Below are 25477 nucleotides of genomic sequence, written 5' to 3'. Positions count from 1 at the left end.
TGGCTTATAGATTATGAATCGGTGCGACCCCAGATGTAGACAGTGTGGAAGAAACATTTCTTTCTAAGGCAGGCAGGGGTCAATAATCCTGTGAGGTGGGGCTAGGTACAGAACGGCAGGCAGGGTCAGGGCAGGGCAGGCAGAACGGTCAAAACTAGGAAGGAGCAGGGGAACAAACGCTGGTAGGTTTTACAAACAAAACAAACTGGCAACACCGGTATAAGTACACAGGGGATAATAGACGACACCTTGAGGGGGGTGGAGACAAGCACAAAGACAGGTGAAACAGATCAATGATGAAAACCACCATTGTAAGACTTTGTGGCCCAGATTTGAGCAACGATTAATTGAGCCTGAGCTGAGGTTTCTAAAACACATTTGACTTTTAACACGTTGACCTATTTTCAGCTCAAAAAGGCAACCTCAGCCTTGAAAATACTAATTTGCCTCCATCCATAACCTGTGGAGCCCGACGACATGGTGACCCTGTGCTTCAGACACCTGAACAACAGTCAAGACCAACCACTAACAGACATGGCTCAAGACTGGCAGCCAAGAAAAATAAAACACAAGGTCAACCATCAAGATGTGGATGAAGAGCTGCTTGCGTTTGTCAGGAAGCCAATCCCTTCTGCTGCTACCTTGAAGGATGAGGCATTTGTACACAGCCTTGTGCCAGAGCTGAAGTAAATAGGAAGAAACAAGGGACGTCTGAAAGTGCAACTACTATTTATTGTAAACTGGCAAGAAAAGGCGCTAACAACATTGAACCAATGATATTACTTTGGGGGAGGAGTTTGTTTTGATATTTCAACCTACTTGTCCTGATCACGTCTGGTGTGGATGGACAAAATCAACATGCGGACGCAAGCGCGTGCCGAGTGTAGTCAGCATGTTGTGTTAACACTATGGTTTTGGCGTGCACTCATGAAAATGTCACTGGACTTTAGCAAGACAACATATGAAGCATCTTTATTTGCTCTGCACTGGACCAAGAGTGAAAGTCCTTGAACCAAAGTTAATGTTTGATCTGCATGTACATTTATACCTATTAGCATTGTGTCTAACTGTCCAGTGTTGAGATGGAGATGAGTGGCCTCCTGAGTGTTCTGCTGGTCACATCAGCAGCCTTGCTGTTTATAGCTAACGGACAGAGCAACTATGATATGTTGACGGAGGTTGACAAGAAACATGTTGACATGGCTATAAGATATGCAAATAAGAATAGTGAGATTCAGAAATATAATCCAAAAGAGCACCTCAATTTTTTACAAGTTGTTGGACAATCTAAGGTAAGATTTAAATTATTAATGTTTGTTTATTTCATGTATGATTCACTGTTTATCATAAATATGATAAATGGCTCCTTCCATCTTTCTGTCTACAGATCAATGCTCGGGAATTTAACATCAACTTCTTGTTGAAAGCAACAGACTGCCCTAAGGCCAGTAGTGATAGTGAACATAAACATCGCCCTGAATGTAGCTTTAAATCCAGAAGGGTGAGTAGTTCAGATCCCTCCATGTGTCTTATATCCTCTTATCGCTTGGTAACATGCCATAGCTGTGCTCCTTAAATATCCTCATACTATTTGAAACAGTTTTCTTTGTAAAGGATACATTCAACTCCATGCTCTGGTTTAGAGCAGTGCTTCATGGCAGTAGTAAGGATCCTCCATGTGCGTGATTAGAGTTGTAGCCCTCTGTGATCATTTCTGATTTGTAGATAGTGAAGCTGAAGCACAAGAGGAGTAGATTTCAGTTAAAATATTGAATTTACCTTAACTCTGGACTATGAAGGTCAGTACAAGCTCACCCATGTCCAAATGCAGGAATTCAGTGTTTAGGGCTCCCATGTGGCGCAGCGGTGTCACTACAGTCCCTGGTTTGAATCCAGGTTGTATCACATCCGGCCGTGATTGGGAGACCCATAGGGTGGCGCACAATTGGCCCAGCATCGTCCGGGTTTGGCTGTCATTGTAAATAAGAATTTGTTCAACGGACTTGCCTAGTTAAATGTAAAAACAAATCAATCAACCACGTCTATACATTTTTACTTAATGTGCTTTCTGTCTCTGCAGCCTTTTATAAACTGTGTTGTTTGCCGCAAAGACTTCCATGACCCCTACATTGACTGTGTTCTCCACAAAGATGTGAAAAAGGTAATATGCTTCAAAACATAGAAAAAAATGTGATACACAAACAAATAAAAATACACTAATTTTGTTCAATTCTCATTTCAGTCAACTTTTTCTCCTGACAAAATCATTGTTTTTATATGAATATTATTTTCAGCAAGATGACATCCGATATGACAAGTGTTCATCTCTAAAACTTGGAGGGCTTACAACTTTAGCCTTACATGCCGAAGAAGACCTTCAGACTGGATGCCTCGGCTGTTTCTGATAACTAATGAAAGAACGTGTCCAGAACGGATGGTCAGAGGCCGTCCTTATAAAGCACTTCTGTCTTTGGATTTATAATGTAGCCTTTTGGGAGCTTCGGTTGGAATTGAACACAATGCAATTGTCTCAAAATTACTCTTCCCCAGTTTTGAATCTCTCGTAATACACAGATAAATATTGTAAAAACGTACCCTTCTTTTCTGATTCTCCACATATATTCAAAGAAATTGAGAGCAGTCTGCTACTTAAGATTCGCATGGATTACCCCGCTGCTTATTTCAAAATAATATTCCTGTTGAAAGTAAAGCTTACTCTAACTTAACCAGTATGAGGGGTGAGAAATGAAATAAGGATGTTGTTGGATTCTTTTTTTCTGAATCTTAAAATTTGTTTTACAATTTTGGGAAGAAAATTGCCTGTATGTCTGCATATGTCTTGCAGTGTAAAATGATTGCAGCTCTGTTTCTACTTCTCTCAGGGCAGAGTGCCCGCAGTCTTATCTCTGGGCAGCCAGGTCTGCCTGTGACCGCAGATCACTACTAGATTTTTATAGGTAACATAATGAACTTAGGTCTGGTCCCTATGGCCAGGCTGTGTTCACGGAGTCTGCACATTGTCAATTCAGAATTTCTCAGTCACTGTGAACATATCTGTAGACCAAACAGCATTAAAGTTTCCTTTGGGTTTTTTATTTTAGATTCGATGACGGTTTGGTTGGTTAACAACAACCGGAACTTGGCTTAGATTGTTGTTGGACTTTAATCAAATATTATTTTAAGGGGTGGATCAGCTGTATTGCAGAAATAAATTAATTGCAAATCCTACAATGTGATTTTCTGGATTTTTTTTTTCTCATTTTGTCTGTCATAGTTGAAGTGTACCTATGATAAATTACAGGCCTCATATTTTTAAGTGGGAGAACTTGCACTTGAACTTGGTGGCTGACTAAATACTTTTTTGCCCCACTGTGAAAACCAGACATGGTGTCCCCGATGTTTCCAGTATTTGTCTTATATTATCTCCAATGTATCGTCCATGTACAAAAAAAAAAAACTGTCAATACTGTATTAATTCTATGTGCCAAGCATTTAGCTAGAATCTTTGCATCACACCACTGAAGTGTAAGAGGCCCCCAATTTGTTTAATGGATCATTATACATACCACTTGGATCCTGTTTCAGTAATGAAATCAGACCTTGTCTGATAATCTACCATTTATATAGGAGTGTGTCATGGTCGTTGTAAGGAGGAGACCAAGGCGCAGCGTGGTAGGCGTACATTCTCTTTTATTATAGAATGAACACTGAACAAACAACAGAACAACATGTGAAGCTATATAAACGAGTGCTGACAGGCAATTAGACATAGACAAGAACCCACCAATACCCTAGGAAAATGGCTACCTAAATATGGTCCCCAACCAGAGACAACGATAAACAGCTACCTCTGATTGGGAACCATATCAGGCCACCATAGACCTACATATACCTAGACTTACAAAAACGAACATACCCACCCTAGTCACACCCTGACCTAACCAAAATGATAAAGATAACTAAGGTCAGGGTGTGACAGAGTGGTTAAAACATGCTAATAATGGTCCTCTGAGTTTGTCAAAAGAAGTTTTGTATACCTCCACTGGTATGCCATCCAGCCCTGGAGTTTTCTCAGCCTTTAATTGCATCAAAAAGTTCCCCCTCTGTAATTTGGCCTTCACATGAGGCTTTCTGTACAAATGTTAATTTTACATTTAATAGGAAGAAAATCCATACAACTAACTTTGGTTAGTGAAGATGGAAGAGACTGAAACGAAAACTGCATTTGTAGCAAGTTTCAATAAAATAAATCTGTTAAAGATTAAATGATTTGGTGCATATTCCATCCAGTTCTCTTCATTTTTAAACTACACTGCTCAAAAAAATAAAGGGAACACTAAAATAACACATCCTAGATCTGAATGAAATATTCGTATTATACTTTGTTCTTTACATAGTTGAATGTGCTGACAACAAAATCACACACAAATTATTAATGGAAATCAAATTTATCAACCCATGGAGGTCTGGATTTGGAGTCACACTCAAAATTAAAGTGGAAAACCACACTACAGGCTTATCCAACTTTGATGTAATGTCCTTTAAAACAAGTCAAAATGAGGCTCAGTAGTGTGTGTGGCCTCCACGTGCCTGTATGACCTCCCTACAACGCCTGGGCATGCTCCTGCTGAGGTGGCGGATGGTCTCCTGAAGGATCTCCTCCCAGACCTGGACTAAAGCATCCACCAACTCCTGGACAGTCTGTGGTGCAACGTGGCATTGGTGGATGGAGCGAGACATGATGTCCCAGATGTACTCAATTGGATTCAGGTCTGGGGAACGGGCGGGCCATTCCATAGCATCAATGCCTTCTTCTTGCAGGATGTGAGTTGGACAGGTGACCTACTGTTGCAGAGTGGGGAGGTGCGCGGAGAGGGAGAGGGTATTAAAATCCCCAAGCACAAATACTGTCTGTTTAGTTGATTGTGAAAACGCACCACTGAAACAGTCTCATCTTGTCAGCAGTTTCCTTATTATTAGGTCCAGGCACATAGACCAGAGAAACGGTAATTTGTCCGCACTTGCGTGGTAGATACAATTAGAATCCCAGTCTCTGGTGAACACTTGTTCAAAGATACATAGTCCACCGCCTATAGCTTTGTGTGACGTTGTTTTGTCTCCATCTGCTCGAATGGCAGTGTCTCCATCAATATTGTCCTGCTTGAGCCACGTTTCTGTAAAGCAGATTAAATTACTTCTCCTAAAGTCCTCTTCAAATGTAGCCCTTGCCGCTAACTCATCCAGTTTGTTATTTAATGACCACACATTTGACAGGGTGATCACCGGGAGCGGGTGACGTCTTCCCTGCCTCCGTAATCTGTTCCTGATACCAGCTCTTGAGCCGGAACGAAACATCATAACAAACACGAGTAGTGAATAGACATGAAACACACAAACTGAATCAATAACGCAGCAGCAAACATTGTACAGGTTTTCTAACATTGTTCTTCCAAGCTAGACAGACTTACACTACTGTTCAAAAGTTTGGGGTCACTTAGAAATGTTTTGTCCATTTTTAAAATAACATAAAATTAATCAGAAATAGCGTTTAATGTTGTAAATGACTATTGTAGCTGGACATGGTAGATTTAAAAATAAATAAATGGAATATCTACATTTATCAGCACCCATCACTCCTGTGTTCCAATGGCATGTTAGCTAATCCAAGTGTATAATTTTAAAAGGCTAATTGATCATTAGAAGACCCTATTGCAATATATGTTAGCACAGCTGAAAACTGTTGTGCTGATTTAAAGAAGCAATAAAACTGGCCTTCTTTAGACTAGTTGAGAAACTGAAGATCTCGTACAACGCTGTGCACTACTCCCTACACAGAACAGCACAAACTGGCTCTAACCAGAATAGAAAGAGTGGGAGTCCCCTGTGCACAACTGAGCAAGAGGACAAGTACATTAGTGTCTAGTTTGATAAACCAACACCTCACAAGTCTTCAACTGCCAGCTTCATTAAATAATACCTGCAAAACACCAGCCTGGTTGAGAGAATGCAAAGCTGTGGCTACTTTGAAGAATCTGTTTAACACTGTTTTGGTTACTAGATGATGCCATAGTTTTAATCTTCTATTATTCTACAATGTAGAAAACAGTAAAAATTTAAGAAAAACCATCGTAGGTATGTCCAAACTTTTGACTGGTACTGTTCATTTGAATTGATTGCACTGAATTCCGAACCTCGAAGTTTTGCAGTATTGCCGGCTTTATTGTCGAATGTCAACTGCTGGCTTATAGATTATGAATCAGTGCCTTATATCACATTTCAGGTGTGACCCCAGATGTAGACAGTGTGGAAGAAACATTTCTTTCTAAGGCAGGCAGGGGTCAATAATCCAGTGAGGTGGGGCTAGGTACAGAACGGCAAGCAGGGTCAGGGCAGGCAGAACTAGGAAGGAGCAGGGGAACAAACGCTGGTAAGTTTTACAAACAAAACAAACTGGCAACACCGGTATAAATACACAGGGGATAATAGATGACACCTTGAGGGGGGTGGAGACAAGCACAAAGACAGGTGAAACAGATCAATGATGAAAACCACCATTATAAGACTTTGTGGCCCAGATTTGAAAAATTATTAATTGAGCCTGAGCTGAGGTTTCTAAAACACATTTGACTTTTCATTAACACGTTGACCTATTTTCAGCTCAAAAAGGCAACCTCAGCCTTGAAAATACTAATTTGCCTCCATCCATAACCTGTGGAGCCCGACGACATGGTGACCCTGTGCTTCAGACCTCTGAACAGTCAAGACCAACCACTAACAGACATGGCTCAAGACTGGCAGCCAAGAAAAATAAAACACAAGGTCAACCATCAAGATGTGGATGAAGAGCTGCTTGCGTTTGTCAGGAAGCCAATCACTCCTGCTGCTACCTTGAAGGATGAGGCATTTGTACACAGCCTTGTGCCAGAGCTGAAGTAAATAGGAAGAAACAAGGGACGTCTGAAAGTGCAACTACTATTTATTGTAAACTGGCAAGAAAAGGCGCTAACAACATTGAACCAATGATATTACTTTGGGGGAGGAGTTTGTTTTGATATTTCAACCTACTTGTCCTGATCGTGTCTGGTGTGGATGGACAAAATCAACATGCGGACGCAAGCGCGTGCCGAGTGTAGTCAGCATGTTGTGTTAACACTATGGCTTTGGCGTGCGCTCATGAAAATGTCACTGGACTTTAGCAAGACAACATATGAAGCATCTTTATTTGCTCTGCACTGGACCAAGATCCAATGAACTTGAGTGAAAGTCCTTGAACCAAAGTTAATGTTTGATCTGCATGTACATTTATACCTATTAGCATTGTGTCTAACTGTCCAGTGTTGAGATGGAGATGAGTGGCCTCCTGAGTGTTCTGCTGGTCACATCAGCAGCCTTGCTGTTTATAGCTAACGGACAGAGCAACTATGATATGTTGACGGAGGTTGACAAGAAACATGTTGACATGGCTATAAGATATGCAAATAAGAATAGTGAGATTCAGAAAAATAATCCAAAAGAGCACCTCAATTTTTTACAAGTTATTGGACAATCTGAGGTAAGATTTAAATTATTAATGTTTGTTTATTTCATGTATGATTCACTGTTTATCATAAATATGATAAATGGCTCCTTCCATCTTTCTGTCTACAGATCAATGCTCGGGAATTTAACATCAACTTGTTGTTGAAAGCAACAGACTGCCCTAAGGCCAGTAGTGATAGTGAACATAAACATCACCCTGAATGTAGCTTTAAATCCAGAAGGGTGAGTAGTTCAGATCCCTCCATGTGTCTTATATCCTCTTATCGCTTGGTAACATGCCATAGCTGTGCGTCTTAAATATCCACATACTATTTGAAATAGTTTTCTTTGTAAAGGATACATTCAACTCCATGCTCTGGTTTAGAGCAGTGCTTCATGGCAGTAGTAAGGATCCTCCATGTGCGTGATTAGAGTTGTAGCCCTCTGTGATCATTTCTGATTTGTAGATAGTGAAGCTGAAGCACAAGAGGAGTAGATTTCAGTTAAAATATTGAATTTACCTCGACTCTGGACTATGAAGGAGGTCAGTACAAGCTCACCCAAGTCCAAATGCAGGAATTCAGTGTTTATTGTTTAGGGCTCCCATGTGGCGCACCGGTGTCACTACAGTCCCTGGTTTGAATCCAGGTTGTATCACATCCGGCGGTGATTGGGAGTCCCATAGGGCGGCACACAATTGGCCCAGCATCGTCCGGGTTTAGCTGTCAGTGTAAATAAGAATTTGTTCAACTGACTTGCCTAGTTAAATCAAGGTTAAATGTAAAAATAACAAAAAACAAATTAATCAACCACGTCTATACATTTTTACTTAATGTGCTTTCTTTGTCTCTGCAGCCTTTTATAAACTGTTGTTTGCAGCAAAGACTTCCATGACAGCACTGACCCCTACATTGACTGTGTTCTCCACAAAGATGTGAAGAAGGTAATATGCTTCAAAACATAGAAAAAAATGTCATACACAAACTTTTACTTTAAAAATACACATTTTGTTCAATTCTCATTTCATTCAACTTTTTCTCCTGACAAAATCATTGTTATTATATGAATATTATTTTCAGCAAGATGACATCCGATATGACAAGTGTTCATCTCTAAAACTTGGAGGGCCTACACTTTTAGCCTTACATGCCGAAGAAGACCTTCAGACTGGATGCCTTGGCTGTTTCTGATAACTAATGAAAGAACGTGTCCAGAACGGATGGTCAGAGGCCGTCCTTATAAAGCAGCCTTTTGGGAGCTTCGGTTGGGATTTTAAAAACAATGCAATTGTCTCAAATACTCTTTCCAATTTTGAATCCCTTATGTTATCGTATTCCGCATAGATAAATATTCTAAACGTACCCTTCTTTGCTGATTCTCCACATATATTTAAAGAAAAATTGAGAACAGTCTGCCCACAACTTATTTCAATGTTGTACGTTTACAAAATAAAATTACTGTTGAAAGTAAAGCTTACTCTAATTTAACCAGTATGAGGGGTGAAATAAGGATGTTATTGGATTCTTTTTTTCTAAATCTTTGTTTTACAATTTTGGGAAGAAAATTGCCTGTATGTCTGCAGATGTCTTGCAGCTCTGTTTCTACTTCTCTCAGGGCAGAGTGCCCACAGTCTTATCTCTGGGCAGCCAGGTCTGCCTGTGACCGCAGATCACTACTAGGTTTTTTATAGGTAACATAATGAACTTAGAGTCTGGTCCCTATGGCCAGGCTGTGTTCACGGAGTCTGCACATTGTCAATTCAGAATTTTCCTTAGTCACTGTGAACATACAGTGCCTTGCGAAGGTATTCGGCCCCCTTGAACTTTGCGACCTTTTGCCACATTTCAGGCTTCAAACATGAAGAATCAACAACAAGTGGGACACAATCATGAAGTGGAACGACATTTATTGGATATTTCAAACTTTTTTTAACAAATCAAAAACTGAAAAATTGGGCGTGCAAAATTATTCAGCCCCCTTAAGTTAATACTTTGTAGCGCCACCTTTTGCTGCGATTACAGCTGTAAGTTGCTTGGGGTATGTCTCTATCAGTTTTGCACATCGAGAGACTGACATTTTTTCCCATTCCTCCTTGCAAAACAGCTCGAGCTCAGTGAGGTTGGATGGAGAGCATTTGTGAACAGCAGTTTTCAGTTCTTTCCACAGATTCTCGATTGGATTCATGTCTGGACTTTGACTTGGCCATTCTAACACCTGGATATGTTTATTTTTGAACCATTCCATTGTAGATTTTGCTTTATGTTTTGGATCATTGTCTTGTTGGAAGACAAATCTCCGTCCCAGTCTCAGGTCTTTTGCAGACTCCAGGTTTTCTTCCAGAATGGTCCTGTATTTGGCTCCATCCATCTTCCCATCAATTTTAACCATCTTCCCTGTCCCTGCTGAAGAAAAGCAGGCCCAAACCATGATGCTGCCACCACCATGTTTGACAGTGGGAATGGTGTGTTCAGCTGTGTTGCTTTTACGCCAAACATAACGTTTTGCATTGTTGCCAAAAAGTTCAATTTTGGTTTCATCTGACCAGAGCACCTTCTTCCACATGTTTGGTGTGTCTCCCAGGTGGCTTGTGGCAAACTTTAAACAACACTTTTTATGGATATCTTTAAGAAATGGCTTTCTTCTTGCCACTCTTCCATAAAGGCCAGATTTGTGCAATATACGACTGATTGTTGTCCTATGGACAGAGTCTCCCACCTCAGCTGTAGATCTCTGCGGTTCATCCAGAGTGATCATGGGCCTCTTGGCTGCATCTCTGATCAGTCTTCTCCTTGTATGAGCTGAAAGTTTAGAGGGACGGCCAGGTCTTGGTAGATTTGCAGTGGTCTGATACTCCTTTAATTTCAATATTATCTCTTGCACAGTGCTCCTTGGGATGTTTAAAGCTTGGGAAATCTTTTTGTATCCAAATCCGGCTTTAAACTTCTTCACAACAGTATCTCGGACCTGCCTGGTGTGTTCCTTGTTCTTCATGATGCTCTCTGCGCTTTTAACGGACCTCAGACTATCACAGTGCAGGTGCATTTATACGGAGACTTGATTACACACAGGTGGATTGTATTTATCATCATTAGTCATGTAGGTCAACATTGGATCATTCAGAGATCCTCACTGAACTTCTGGAGAGAGTTTGCTGCACTGAAAGTAAAGGGGTTGAATAATTTTGCACACCCAATTTTTCAGTTTTTGATTTGTTAAGTTTGAAATATCCAATAAATGTCGTTCCACTTCATGATTGTGTCCCACTTGTTGTTGATTCTTCACAAAAAAATACAGTTTTATATCTATGTTTGAAGCCTGAAATGTGGCAAAAGGTCGCAAAGTTCAAGGGGGCCGAATACTTTCGCAAGGCACTGTATGTCTGTAGAACAAACAGCATTAAAGTTTGCTTTGGGTTTTGGGAGGTTAACAACCTTCTGGTTGGAGCTGGTATCGGGTTATTGTCTACAGAAGGACAAAACAGGCATTAGTTTCTTATTGAACATTCCACACTATGTTGCTATATTTAATTATGAATGCATTCATTTTTGGGGGGGTAATTGTTTTTCTTTCAAGTTGTATTGTTTAAGATTAACATTTAATTTACCTTTTTTAAATATAAAGAACTCACCTTCGGAGAACTGCCTGTTTAGAACTGGAGGCCATTATGGGACGGCTACATTTCAGGTGTAGAGGTGGGTGTTTGTATTTTCCAACAAGCCACTGTGCTCTCCTCTTTCACTCATCTGCCTTTTTATTCTGTCACATCCCAACTGGGGCCTTTGGGCCTTAACTGCTGATCCCTTTTCCAAATATAGTGTTGGACAGCATACATTCTTGTCCCAGGCAAGGTGTCAAGCTGCCTTATCCAGCACACACACATAGTGGATAACAAATATTCAGGTACATAAAAAGTTGTCAATATAAAAACACATTTTCAAACAAGTTAACTTTGTTTACATTCTGTGGAGTTATAGAGTGCATTGGTCACAGTCCCAAAGCCAGCCCTCTGTAAAGCTCTATCCAGTAGTAGATCTTAGGAAACTGGGACTATCCCGAACTTCAACAAGTGAAGGTGTGCAGCAACCAATCAGAGATTAGTGGGCGTCCGTAGGGGGCTGGCAGGGGGGGTTTACTCCCTGCTGTCACCTCTCGTATCGATAGTTACCGGAGTTGTAATTCTAGTTGTATGAGTGGAGCGGAGCCCCATAGTGGAGCTCTGCTCCTAGTGGTTTATCCCGCTACCTAGGGAGCGAATAGCCTGTGAAAATTATGCACACACTTGCAGCCAATGGGAGTACAGGTGTCCCTTCCTCCCATTATCTTCAGTGAGACTGGGGGTCGGCAGGGCCTTAAGTCCTATGGGGCTCCACTCACAGAACTGGTGTTACAACTCCGGCAACTATATGTTCTATATAGGGGAGCTCATGTGATTTACACAACATGCCTACCATTTTGAAGCAAACAAGAAATAAAAACATGTGCATAACTATTCACCACCTTTTGGCAGCAATTACATCCCAAGAGACTTGTAGCTATGTCTCTATAAGCTTGGTACATCTAACCACTGGTAATTTTGCCCATTCTTCAAGACCAATCTGGATGGGTTCCGCTGGTATGCAACAATCTTTAAGTCATACCACAGATTCTCAATTGGATTTAGGTCCGGGCTTTGACTAGGCCATTCCAAGACATTGAAATGTTTCCCCTTCAACCAGTCGAGTGTTGCTTTAGCGTCATTGTCCTGCTGGAAGGTGAACCTCCATCCGTCTCAAATCTCGTTGACTGAAACCGGTTTCCCTCTATTTAGCGCATCCAGCATTCCTTCTATTTTGATCAGTTTCCCGGCCCCTGACGATTTTAAAAATAGCGCCACCACCTTGCTTCACTGTGGGGATGGTGTTCTACGGGTGATGAGGTGTTGGGTTTGCGACAGAGTTTTTCTTTGATTGCCAAAAAGCTAAATCTTAGTCTCATCTGACCAGAGTACCTTCTTCCATATGTTTGGGTAATCTCCCACATGTCTTTTGGCGAACACCAAATGTGTTTGCTTATTTATGGCTTTTTTCTGGCCACATACTGTAAAGCCCAGCTCTGTGGAGTGTACGCCTGTCCTTTGGACAGATACTCCAAACTCTGCTTTGCAGCTCCTTCAGGGTAATCTTTGGTCTCTTTGGTGGGCGGCCCTCTCTTGGCAGGTTTGTTGTGGTGCCATATTCTTAAACATTTTTAATAATGGATTTAATGGTGCTCTGTGGGATGTTCACAGTTTTGGATTTTTTTTAATAACCCAAGCCTGATCTGTACTTGTCCACAACTTTGTCCCTGACCTGTTTGGAGAGATTCTTGGTTTTGGTGGTGTTGAAGACTCTGGGGCCTTTCAGAATGTGTGTGTATACACTTAGATTGCACACAGTTAAATAAAAGTTCATCTATGTGACTTCTGAGGGTAATTGGTTGCACCAGATGTTAAGGGGTGAATACATATGCACGCACCACTTTAATGTTGTTTATTTTAAACAAGTAATTTTTTTCATTTCACTTCAACAATTTGGACATGTCCATTACATCAAATCAAAATAAAAATCAATTTACATTACAGGTTGTAATGCAACAAAAAAGGAAAAATGCCAAGGGGATGAATACTTTTGCAAGGTACTGTAGTCATTCTGATGGAAACCCTGTCCATTGGTCCTGCATTTCTAGCCTTCACATCAGCAAAGCTGAGTACAGGCTGAACCAACTTAGAAGACTTTCTCAGTGTAAACCGCCACACTCAGTCCATAGGCAAAGCTAATGATTCGTGGACAGAAAATAGGCCTGACATTCCCTACTGACAAAGTCAAACAGAGGTCATGTCCCATGTATCTCTCACTTTGCCATAAAGAGCGGACCTAATGGGAACCCAATAGTCCCGCATCTTTACCTAACTCAAGTTCTCCCTTCAGCCACGTTGAGTACAGAACGAGCTAGACGACATGTCCAACGTGACGACAACGATGTCGCTGCATAAATATCCTCTGCCCCAGTTCCTCTGAAAAGGGCCATAGACGCCACTACTCCATGAGTGGAGTGGGCTCTTACTTTCTTAGGTATTGTGGGTAAGCCGTCAGCACTGTGACACACAAACAGCTGAGGCGTTGATCTAATCATCACCGTGTGCTGCACGTAACACACACCAGGCACAAGCAATGAAGTCTCTCCTCTCTGCTCTGCATGGGGAGGGGAGAATAAAGTCCATTGCTCCAACGGTCTGTATGAGGTCTTAACCTTCACTAGTGTTACGGTTTTCTTTCTCCTCTTCCTCTGACTGGCGGCTCCTTGCAGACTGGCAGCTCTGGCGGCTCCTTGCAGACTGGCAGCTCTGGCGGCTCCTTGCAGCTCTGGCAGCGCTAGACAGGCGGGAGACTCTGGCAGCGCTAGACAGGCGGGAGACTCTGGCAGCGCTAGACAGGCGAAGCGCACTGTAGGCCTGGTGCGTGGTGCTGGCTGCCACCGGAGGGCTGGTGGGTGGAGTTGGTACTGGATAGACCGGACCGTGCAGGCGCACTGGAGCTCTTGAGCACCGAGCCTGCCCAACCTTACCTGGTTGAACACTCCCGGTCGCCCTGCCAGTGCGGCGAGGTGGAATAGGCCGCACTGGGCTATGCAGACGAACCGGGGACACCGTGCGCAAGGCTGGTGCCATGTAAGCCGGCCCAAGGAGACGCACTGGATACCAGATGCGTAGAGCCGGCTTCATGACACTTGGCTCGATGCTTACTCTAGCCCGGCCGATACGAGGAGCTGGTATGTACCGCACTGGGCTATGCACCCGCACTGGAGACACCGTGCGCTCCACAGCATAACACGGTGCCTGCCCGGTCTCTCTATCCCCCCGGTAAGCACAGGGGAGTCTCCTACCTGGCGTCGCCATACTCCCTGTGTGCCTCCCCTAATACATTTTTGGGGCTGACTCTCGGGCTTCCATCCATGTCGCCGTGCTGCCTCCTCATACCAGCTCTTCTTTGGGGCGGCGATATTCTCCAGGCTGAGCCCAGGGTCCTTTACCATCCAATATCTACTCCCATGTCCAGAAATCTGGATTACGTTGCTCCTGCTGCCGCTGCCTGTCACCACACCGCTTGGTCCTGTTGTGGTGGGTGATTCTGTTACGGTTTTCTTTCTCCTCTTCCTCTGAAGAGGAGGTGTAGCAGGGATCGGACCAAAATGCAGCGTGGTTATTTGTATACATCTTTAATAAAGATGAAAACGTGAAGTTTAGGTTATCTGGTGCAAACAAACACAGAGACAGGAACAATCACCCACAAGAATATGGCTGCCTAAATATGGTTCCCAATCAGAGACAACGATAAACACCTGCCTCTGAGAACCACTCCAGGCAGCCATAGACTATTCTAGACAACCCCACTAACCACTATCCCATAACCTACAACAAACCCCACCACATAAAATAACCCATGTCACACCCTGGCCTGATCAAAATAATAAAGAAAATACTAAGACCAGGGCGTGACAACTAGAGTGACTGAAGACTGTGGCGGATGAGCGCTGCTTGTCAAATATGAACTGTAGGAATGAGGGCACGCTCTCGACCTGACAGCACACGGGATCCACATTCTTTGTGGTACACCATTGTGAAGACACGTTCTATCTGCTACGCAAGACCTGTATGGTTCTGATTACTGAATCAGTTGGCACTCTAACCTGACCCTTTCAGGGGCAATTGCTCTATCATGCCTGCATCCTCTTTGGAATAGGCCATGATAGTGCAATGAACATTTGAGTAATTTCCGCGTACCACGGAGCCCGTTTGGAGATCGGGAACTATCAATATGATTGACAGCTCTCCTGTTCTCACTCGTGCTAGCAGTGATGGAAATGCGTCCCAGGGAACATCTGGCCACTGGTGCGCAAAAGCATATCCTTAGTAGTGGTTCGTCCTGGGCTCGTAGAGAGAAATATAGGGGACATTGCGCATTCACACATGAAGAGAACAGATCCACCACGGCTCTCCAGAACCATTCCCATATTTGGACAACTCTGGGGAGCAGCTGCCACTCGTCTCGGGGACCCCCTCGAGACATGAGTTCTGCGCCGACGTTCTGATAGCCTGGAATGTATGCTGCTGTCAACGAGTGAAGGTGCTCGTGAGCCCACAGCCACAATTCCTCCGCCAACCGGTGGAGTGCAGGAGACCTGACTCCCCCTTGGCGATTTATGTAGGCTACTGTAGTTCGGTTGTCCGACCAGACCTGCAGTCGTGGCCCGGTAGGGTAGACATGAAGTGGGTCATAACCAGTTGAACGATCTCCAGTTCCAGAAGGTTGATGTGGCGTACCGAGGGTGGCCACACACCTCCAACTGCCCGAGCCTGACAAGTCCCTCCCCATCCAGTCAGACAAGTGTCTGTATACCAATAGGAAAGGAGGACCAAGGCACTCTTCATATAATTGATTAAAATGCTTTTATTAGTATGGCATGTTCAAGAGTTTTTTTTAAACCGACGCATTTCGGCTGCATGGCCTTCGTCAGGGAGTACAAACAAAAAAAGAATGCTCTTTTTAATAGCTTTTCAATTAGCCCTAATTGGAAGAGGGAGTGGTTACACAATTGATTGGACGCAATACTATAGCTATGTTGTCATAAAAATACAACTCCAAACTAGAAGTATCAGAACACTGAAAAGTAGTTATAACCTGTCTAGGACACCCCCCCCCCCCCCCCCCCCCCATTAACAAGTCCAGTACTGCAAATTAAAGAAACATCTTGTTAATCTATCTATCGTGTCCGATTTTTAAAATGTTTTACAGCGAAAACACCACCACCAAATCCAAAAAAACACAGCCATTTTTCCCAGCCAAAGATAGTCGCAGAAAGAGAGATCACTAACCTTTAATAATCTTTATCAGATGACACTCATAGGACATCATGTTACACAATACATTTTTTTTTGTTTTTCTCAATAATATGCATATTTATATCCACAAATCTCGGTTTACATTGGCGCCATGTTCAGAAATGCCTCCAAAATATCCGGAGTAATTACAGAGCGCCACAACATAACAGAAATAAACTTTGAAAGATACATGTTTTACATTTAAAGATACACTTGTTCTTAATGCAACCGCTGTGTCAGATTTTTTTTTAACTTATGAAAAAAAGCATACCATGCAATAATCTGAGACGCGCTCAGAAATACACAACATTTCTCCGCCATGTTGGAGTCAACAGAAATACGAAATTGCATCAAACATTCCCGCAGGTGTTACGCGTGGTCTGCCACTACGAGGACGATCAGCTGTCCGGCATCTCACAGTATGGACAATGCAATTTATTGCCCTGGCCACATCTGCAGTCCTCATGCCTCCTTGCAGCATGCCTAAGGCACGTTCACGCAGATGAGCAGGGACCCTGGGCATCTTTCTTTTGGTGTTTTTCAGAGCCAGTAGAAAGGCCTCTTTGGTGACCTAAGTTTTCGTAACTGTGACCTTAATTGCCTACCGTCTGTAAACTGCATTAACGGGACAGTTGTAAATCATGCAGCGCCTTATGTGAACATCGCAGATTTTAGAGAAACAATAAATGTCGGTACATTATGTGTCTTATTGGCTGAAAGCTTAAATTCTTATTATAACTGCACTGTCCAATTTACAGTAGCTATTACTGCGAAAAAATGCCATGCTATTGTTTGAGAGCTCCTAACAAATTTTTCACCGCCATAGGTTTGATAAATTCACCTCTGAAGGTGAAATGTGTACTTACATTCTGAAATCTTGCTCTGCTTTATCACTCAAAGGGTCCCAGAGATAACATGAAGTGTTGTTTTGTTAGATAAAATCCTTTTTAATGTCCATATAGCATGCACAATGAATTTTGTATTTCCACACGTTTAATTTGCAAAGAAAGGAATCGGTGAAAATCTAACCCAAAATATTGTTTCAACCGGTCAATTCACGTTTGTATGTATTCCTCGGAGATCCTAGAATTTAACCAGACTTCGTATATCCAATAGGACACCAAATTTGGTCAGAGAGCGACGCCTTCATGACAACTACTATCTTTGTCAAATAAGCACCAATCGGGGTCAAACAAAGCTAGCTAGATGCGCTTTATGGGAGTATCCGGAAACCCTGTCTCGGTCGCAAAATTTAGGCGCTAACATGCCTTTTCCGATATTCTTGCAGAAATGTTTATGAATGTGAATGTCTCACGATTTTCCCAAATGTATCTGGGGACTTCACACAAAATCTTGTAGTTATTCATCTGAAACTTTGCTGCCATCTTGTGGACACTATTTGAATTAGGGAAGGGTTTTGCACAATATTCCCCCATGTAGCATTGTTTAGGTGGAAGGAATAAAGTGGCATTATGTGTCATATTTTGATGATTGTACAAAAAGAAATGCCAATAAATATATTGTACAAAAAAAACTGGGACTTTTCTCTTACATTCAATTAATCTTTCAAATGGTACGTATATCCTTGCTTCATGGCCTGAGTTACAGGCAGTTAGATTTGGGTATGTCAATTAAGTGAAAATTGAAAAAAAGGGGGCTATCCCTAAGATTAACGACCGTTCCACAGGTGCATGTTCATTAATTGTTAATTGAACAAGCATGGGAAACAGTGTTTAACCTCGATGCTAGGGGGCACTATTTTTATGTTTGGAAAAATAACATTCCCAAAGTAAACAGCCTATTTCTCAGGACCAGATGCTAGAATATGCATATAATTGACGGATTAGGATAGAGAACACTCACGTTTCCAACTGTCAAAATATTCCTCTGAGTATAACAGAACTGATATTGCAGGCGAAACCCTGAGGAAAATCAAACCAGGAAGTGGCTTCTATTTTGAAAACTCCGTGTTCCATAGCCTACCTTTGCTTCCTTTTAAAGGGATATCAACCAGATTCCTTTTCCAATCTCTTATTCAAGGTGTCAGGTCGTTAAACATAGTTTCAGGCTTTTATTTTGAAAAATGAGCGAGAGCATCTCGTCTTTGTATGGCTGGGTGCCAGCCAGAGTTTGGGCAGCCATTGCCGTTCCCTCTCCTACTGAAAAAGACAGTTGCGGTTGATTATATTATTGATTATAAAAAACGTTCGACATGTTTGTGGACATTACGGATACTATTTGGAATTTGTCTGCGTTGTCGTGATCGCTCATTCCTGTGGATTTCTGAACAACTCGCCAAACAAACGGAGGACCAAGCTACTTTGATGCTAGGTGTACTTAATGTTTTGTCTAGTGATCGATAAACTTACACAAACGCTTGGATTGCTTTCGCTGTGAAGCATATTTTCACAATCTGTCAGGTGGATTAACAAAAGGCTAAGCTGTGTTTTGCTATATTGCACTTGTGTTTTTTAGTAATATTATTATAATGTGGCGCTCTACAATTGAGCGGTTGTTGACAGTTATCCCGCTAATGGGATGGGTAGCGTCAAGAATTAAACCATTTACAATGAAGATCTGTGGATTTTTACGAATTATGTTTGAAAGACAGGGTCCAGAAAAAGGGATGTTTCTTTTGTTGCTGAATTTACTTTGCATTTAGTACTACAGCACAATGAACAAATTAATGTTTGAACACGTTCTTCTTCGCCATGGGAATTGGGAAGCGTCTCGAACTGAGGGTGTGAAGGATCGCCAATTTGCGGTTGCCTTGTGGAACAGAATACTCAAATGTGCCTGTGGTCGAACAATTACTTTGCTGGCTGTGTGTACTCTTCTGGTCCGTTTGCTTTTGCTCCTCACCCTCAGATTATTATAATGTATATTTTTTTACCTTTGGAAAGTCTGTTAAGAACATTCTTATTTACAATGACAGCCTACCATACCAGACTGTTATATTGAACGTGAGGATGCTCTCCTCCAAGCTGCTGTACACCCTCTCCAGAACATCCTGGCTGACCCCAAGCCCCTTAAAATTTCCTGATTTAAGAACAGATATTGGCAGGCTCTAATTTTTTGGGGCATTTTCTGTAAAACTCAGCTTACCAATGTGTCCCTAAACACTCAACCACCTCCACCGGTTGGGACATTGGTAAGTTTTTGCCATTGATGATCAGCTCCTTTGTCTTTTCCACATTGATGTGGAGGGCACTTAACCAGCACCAGTCTTGAAGGTTGTTGGTCTGTTTAAAATAGCTATCCCCATCTGATGTAGCATCTTCTTTTTTTTTTTTTTTAAAGAGTCCTACCAGAGCCATGTCATCCGCGTACTTAAAAAGGCTCACATTGTTTCCTCTGATTTTCCTCTCGTTAGTGTAGATAGAGAACAACAACGGTGAAAGCACACACCCCTGGGGTGCCCCTGTGTTCAGGGCCAGTTAATCAGAGAGGGCCCCGTTCATGAGGACCCTCTGGGCGGTCCAGTAATTGTTTCAGCCGTGTGTATTTGTATTGAAAGCTGAGCTAAAATCCATACATTTAAATGTGTGCATATGATTTTGCATGTTGAAGGTAACTAGCCACCATGTTCACCAAGGTCAGTGTAGCATCCTCAGTCTCCCTCCGTGCCTTACAGGCAAACTGTAACGGGTCCAGTTGATCTGCTATGGAAAGGGTAAGGAAAGGTGCTTACTAACAACCCTTTCCATGCATTTGGCAAAAAGGGGCGTGAGGGCCAAAGGTCAAAGGTGATTTGGCCACTGACATCTTAGGCACCGGTACAATGGTCGACACCTTCCAGGATTTTGGCACTGTACAGGTGCTCAGCAGGAGTTGAAACAGTCGTGTGTGAATTGAGCTGGTCGGCGCAGACCTTCAGTTCTGGGCACGGTGCTTTGTGTGGCTTAATATTTGACAAGCATGAGGCCACCTCGTTCTCTTATCTGGACATACTCTCACATTTGTTTACATTCGTCTTTAAGAATCAACAGTATCAAATCTTCCATAAGAACAGTCTGCCATATTATTGTTTTCTCTTCCCATGCTTGTCTTGGATTGCCTGTATAGAACCTCTGCTCCACTTCATCCTTTCTATACAGGGGCTTGCGAAAGTAGTCACCCCGCTTGTTGTTTTTCCTATTTTGTTGCTTTTAAACCTGGAATTAAAATGGGTTTGTATCATTTGATTTCCACAACATGTCTACCACTTTGAAGATGAAAAAATTATTTTTATTGTGAAACAAATAAGAGACAAAAACAGAGGTCAGTGTAGCATAACTATTCACCCCCCAAGTCAATACTTTGCTGCATGTCTCTATAAGCTTGGCACATCTAGCCACTGGGAGTTTTACCCATTCAAGGCAAACATGCTCCAGCTCCAAGTTGGATGGGTTCCGCTATCTAAGTCATACCCCAGATTCTCAATTGGATTGAGGTCTGGGCTTTGTCTAGGCCCTTCCAAGACACAAATGTTTCCCCTTAAACCAGTCGAGTGTTCCATTACATGAAATCCAAATAAAAATCACAGGTTGTAATACAACAAAATAGGAAAAACGCCAAGGAGGGTGAATACTTTTGTTGACCTGAATTCATCTCCTGAGGCACAGTTTCAAGTCTTTAGACACCCAGGGCTTGTTGTTGGGAAATACAAAACGTTTTGTTAATGACAGAAACTGGATGTATACTGTCTGTCAACTCGTGGGGATCCTTGAGCTCCTCCCTACTCCCCTCACCTGATTTCTCTACAGGTTTTTCACCTGCTGCATGGATAAATGTTATAGTGTGAAATGTTTTGTCCATTTTTAAAATAACATCAAATTAATCAGAAATAGTGTTAATGTTGTAAATGACTTGTCGCTGGACATGGTAGATTTAAAAATAAATAGAATATCTACATTTATCAGCAACCATCACTCCTGTGTTCCAATGGCATGTTAGCTAATCCAAGTGTATCATTTTAAAAGGCTAATTGATCATTAGAAGACCCTATTGCAATGTATGTTAGCACAGCTGAAAACTGTTGTGCTGATTTTAAAGAAGCAATAAACTGGCCTTCTTTAGACTAGTTGAGAAACTGAAGATCGTGTACAACGCTGTGCACTACTCCCTACACAGAACAGCACAAACTGGCTCTAACCAGAATAGAAAGAGTGGGAGTCCCCTGTGCACAACTGAGCAAGAGGACAAGTACATTAGTGTCTAGTTTGATAAACCAACACCTCACAAGTCTTCAACTGCCAGCTTCATTAAATAATACCTGCAAAACACAAGGCCTGGTTGAGAGAATGCAAAGCTGTCAAGGCAAAGGGGTGGCTACTTTGAAGAATCTGTTTAACACTGTTTTGGTTACTAGATGATGCCATAGTTTTAATATCTTCTATTATTCTACAATGTAGAAAACAGTAAAAATTTAAGAAAAACCATCGTAGGTATGTCCAAACTTTTGACTGGTACTGTTCATTTGAATTGATCGCACTGAATTCCGAACCTCGAGGTTTTGCAGTATTGCCGGCTTTATTGTCGAGCTGCTAAGTAACGACTTGATTGGTGAATGTCAACTGCTGGCTTATGGATTATGAATCGGTGCCTTTATATCACATTTCAGGTGTGACCCCAGATGTAGACAGTGTGGAAGAAACATGTCTTTCTAAGGCAGGCAGGGGTCAATAATCCAGTGAGGTGGGGCTAGGTACAGATTGGCAGGCAGGGTCAGGGCAGGGCAGGCAGAACGGTCAAAACTAGGAAGGAGCAGGGGAACAAACGCTGGTAGGTTTTACAAAACAAACTGGCAACACCGGTATAAATACACAGGGGATAATAGATGACACCTTGAGGGGGGTGGAGACAAGCACAAAGACAGGTGAAACAGGTCAATGATGAAAACCACCATTGTAAGACTTTGTGGCCCAGATTTGAGAAATGATTCATTGAGCCTGAGCTGAGGTTTCTAAAGTTTACTTAAACACATTTGACTTTTCATTAACATGTTGACCTATTTTCAGCTCAAAAAGGCAACCTCAGCCTTAAATACAAATTTGCCTCCATCCATAACCTGTGGAGCCCGACGACATGGTGACCCTGTGCTTCAGACACCTGAACAACAGTCAAGACCAACCACTAACAGACATGGCTCAAGACTGGCAGCCAAGAAAAATAAAACAAGGTCAACCATCAAGATGTGGATGAAGAGCTGCTTGCGTTTGTCAGGAAGCCAATCCCTTCTGCTGCTACCTTGAAGGATGAGGCATTTGTACACAGCCTTGTGCCAGAGCTGAAGTAAATAGGAAGAAACAAGGGACGTCTGAAAGTGCAACTACTATTTATTGTAAACTGGCAAGAAAAGGCGCTAACAACATTGAACCAATGATATTACTTTGGGGGAGGAGTTTGTTTTGATATTTCAACCTACTTGTCCTGATCACGTCTGGTGTGGATGGACAAAATCAACATGCAGACGCAAGCGCGTGCCGAGTGTAGTCAGCATGTTGTGTTAACACTATGGCTTTGGCGTGCGCTCATGAAAATGTCACTGGACTTTAGCAAGACAACATATGAAGCATCTTTATTTGCTCCGCACTGGACCAAGATCCAATGAACTTGAGTGAAAGTCCTTGAACCAAAGTTAATGTTTGATCTGCATGTACATTTATACCTATTAGCATTGTGTCTAACTGTCCAGTGTTGAGATGGAGATGAGTGGCCTCCTGAGTGTTCTGCTGGTCACATCAGCAGCCTTGCTGTTTATAGCTAACGGACAGAGCAACTATGATATGTTGACGGAGGTTGACAAGAAACATGTTGACATGGCTATAAGATATGCAAATAAGAATAGTGAGATTCAGAAATATAATCCAAAAGAGCACCTCAATTTTTTACAAGTTGTTGGACAATCTGAGGTAAGATTTAAATTAATAATGTTTGTTTATTTCATGTATGATTCACTGTTTATCATATTTATGATAAATGGCTCCTTCCATCTTTCTGTCTACAGATCAATGCTCGGGAATTTAAAATCAACTTCTTGTTGAAAGCAACAGACTGCCCTAAGGCCAGTAGTGATAGTGAACATAAACATCGCCCTGAATGTAGCTTTAAATCCAGAAGGGTGAGTAGTTCAGATCCCTCCATGTGTCTTATATCCTCTTATCTCTTGGTAACATGCCATAGCTGTGCGTCTTAAATATCCACATACTATTTGAAACAGTTTTCTTTGTAAAGGATACATTCAACTCCATGCTCTGGTTTAGAGCAGTGCTTCATGGCAGTAGTAAGGATCCTCCATGTGCGTGATCAGAGTTGTAGCCCTCTGTGATCATTTCTGATTTGTAGATAGTGAAGCTGAAGCACAAGAGGAGTAGATTTCAGTTAAAATATTGAATTTACCTCGACTCTGGACTATGAAGGAGGTCAGTACAAGCTCACCCACGTCCAAATGCAGGAATTCAGTGTTTAGGGCTCCCATGTGGCGCACCGGTGTCACTACAGTCCCTGGTTTGAATCCAGGTTGTATCACATCCGGCGGTGATTGGGAGTCCCATAGGGCGGCACACAATTGGCCCAGCATCGTCCGGGTTTGGCTGTCATTGTAAATAAGAATTTGTTCAACTGACTTGCCTAGTTAAATCAAGGTTAAATGTAAAAATAACAAAAAACAAATTAATCAACCACGTCTATACATTTTTACTTAATGTGCTTTCTTTGTCTCTGCAGCCTTTTATAAACTGTTGTTTGCAGCAAAGACTTCCATGACAGCACTGACCCCTACATTGACTGTGTTCTCCACAAAGATGTGAAGAAGGTAATATGCTTCAAAACATAGAAAAAAATGTCATACACAAACTTTTACTTTAAAAATACAAATTTTGTTCAATTCTCATTTCATTCAACTTTTTCTCCTGACAAAATCATTGTTTTTATATGATTATTTTCAGCAAGATGACATCCGATATGACAAGTGTTCATCTCTAAAACTTGGAGGGCCTACACTTTTAGCCTTACATGCCGAAGAAGACCTTCAGACTGGATGCCTTGGCTGTTTCTGATAACTAATGAAAGAACGTGTCCAGAACGGATGGTCAGAGGCCGTCCTTATAAAGCAGCCTTTTGGGAGCTTCGGTTGGGATTTTAAAAACAATGCAATTGTCTCAAATACTCTTTCCAATTTTGAATCCCTTATGTTATCGTATTCCGCATAGATAAATATTCTAAACGTACCCTTCTTTGCTGATTCTCCACATATATTTAAAGAAAAATTGAGAACAGTCTGCCCACAACTTATTTCAATGTTGTACGTTTACAAAATAAAATTACTGTTGAAAGTAAAGCTTACTCTAATTTAACCAGTATGAGGGGTGAAATAAGGATGTTATTGGATTCTTTTTTTCTAAATCTTTGTTTTACAATTTTGGGAAGAAAATTGCCTGTATGTCTGCATATGTCTTGCAGCTCTGTTTCTACTTCTCTCAGGGCAGAGTGCCCACAGTCTTATCTCTGGGCAGCCAGGTCTGCCTGTGACCGCAGATCACTACTAGGTTTTTTATAGGTAACATAATGAACTTAGAGTCTGGTCCCTATGGCCAGGCTGTGTTCACGGAGTCTGCACATTGTCAATTCAGAATTTTCCTTAGTCACTGTGAACATACAGTGCCTTGCGAAGGTATTCGGCCCCCTTGAACTTTGCGACCTTTTGCCACATTTCAGGCTTCAAACATGAAGAATCAACAACAAGTGGGACACAATCATGAAGTGGAACGACATTTATTGGATATTTCAAACTTTTTTTAACAAATCAAAAACTGAAAAATTGGGCGTGCAAAATTATTCAGCCCCCTTAAGTTAATACTTTGTAGCGCCACCTTTTGCTGCGATTACAGCTGTAAGTTGCTTGGGGTATGTCTCTATCAGTTTTGCACATCGAGAGACTGACATTTTTTCCCATTCCTCCTTGCAAAACAGCTCGAGCTCAGTGAGGTTGGATGGAGAGCATTTGTGAACAGCAGTTTTCAGTTCTTTCCACAGATTCTCGATTGGATTCATGTCTGGACTTTGACTTGGCCATTCTAACAC

The 25477-nt window shown here is 42.0% G+C and overlaps 1 protein-coding gene and 1 long non-coding RNA gene across 6 annotated transcripts; both read left to right on the top strand.

Moving 5' to 3' along the window:
- Window positions 1-408: 408 nt before the first annotated feature.
- LOC118936612 (uncharacterized) lies at window positions 409-8989 on the top strand. 4 transcript variants are annotated; one of them, XM_090225259.1, is made up of 5 exons: window positions 1052-1292; window positions 1388-1501; window positions 2081-2104; window positions 8396-8461; window positions 8598-8989. In XM_090225259.1, exons 1-5 carry the CDS (start codon window positions 1083-1085, stop codon window positions 8706-8708), a joined length of 525 nt encoding a protein of 174 aa, XP_090081385.1. In that variant the 5' UTR covers window positions 1052-1082; the 3' UTR covers window positions 8709-8989. The 4 variants fall into 4 exon arrangements, 2 of the variants coding, with proteins under 2 accessions (XP_090081386.1, XP_090081385.1); XM_090225260.1 differs by lacking the exons at window positions 8396-8461; window positions 8598-8989 and adding an exon at window positions 2295-3228 and having other exon boundaries at window positions 409-1292; window positions 2081-2161; XR_016492806.1 differs by lacking the exons at window positions 1052-1292; window positions 1388-1501; window positions 2081-2104 and adding exons at window positions 7009-7552; window positions 7648-7761 and having other exon boundaries at window positions 8398-8461; window positions 8602-8989.
- Window positions 8990-22763: 13774 nt separating this feature from the next.
- Window positions 22764-24734, top strand: LOC118944824 (uncharacterized). 2 transcript variants are annotated; one of them, XR_016492808.1, is made up of 4 exons: window positions 22764-23307; window positions 23403-23516; window positions 24146-24209; window positions 24343-24734. It is a non-coding gene; the product is annotated as an uncharacterized LOC118944824 (long non-coding RNA). The 2 variants fall into 2 exon arrangements; XR_016492807.1 differs by lacking the exons at window positions 22764-23307; window positions 23403-23516 and having other exon boundaries at window positions 24097-24209.
- Window positions 24735-25477: the final 743 nt, after the last annotated feature.

Source organism: Oncorhynchus mykiss, chromosome 28, assembly GCF_057628025.1.
Source record: "Oncorhynchus mykiss isolate SJ-2025 chromosome 28, ASM5762802v1, whole genome shotgun sequence".
NCBI lineage: Eukaryota > Metazoa > Chordata > Actinopteri > Salmoniformes > Salmonidae > Oncorhynchus > Oncorhynchus mykiss.
The sequence above is the reverse complement of the archived record's forward strand: the minus strand, read 5'-3'. Positions and strand labels throughout refer to the sequence as shown.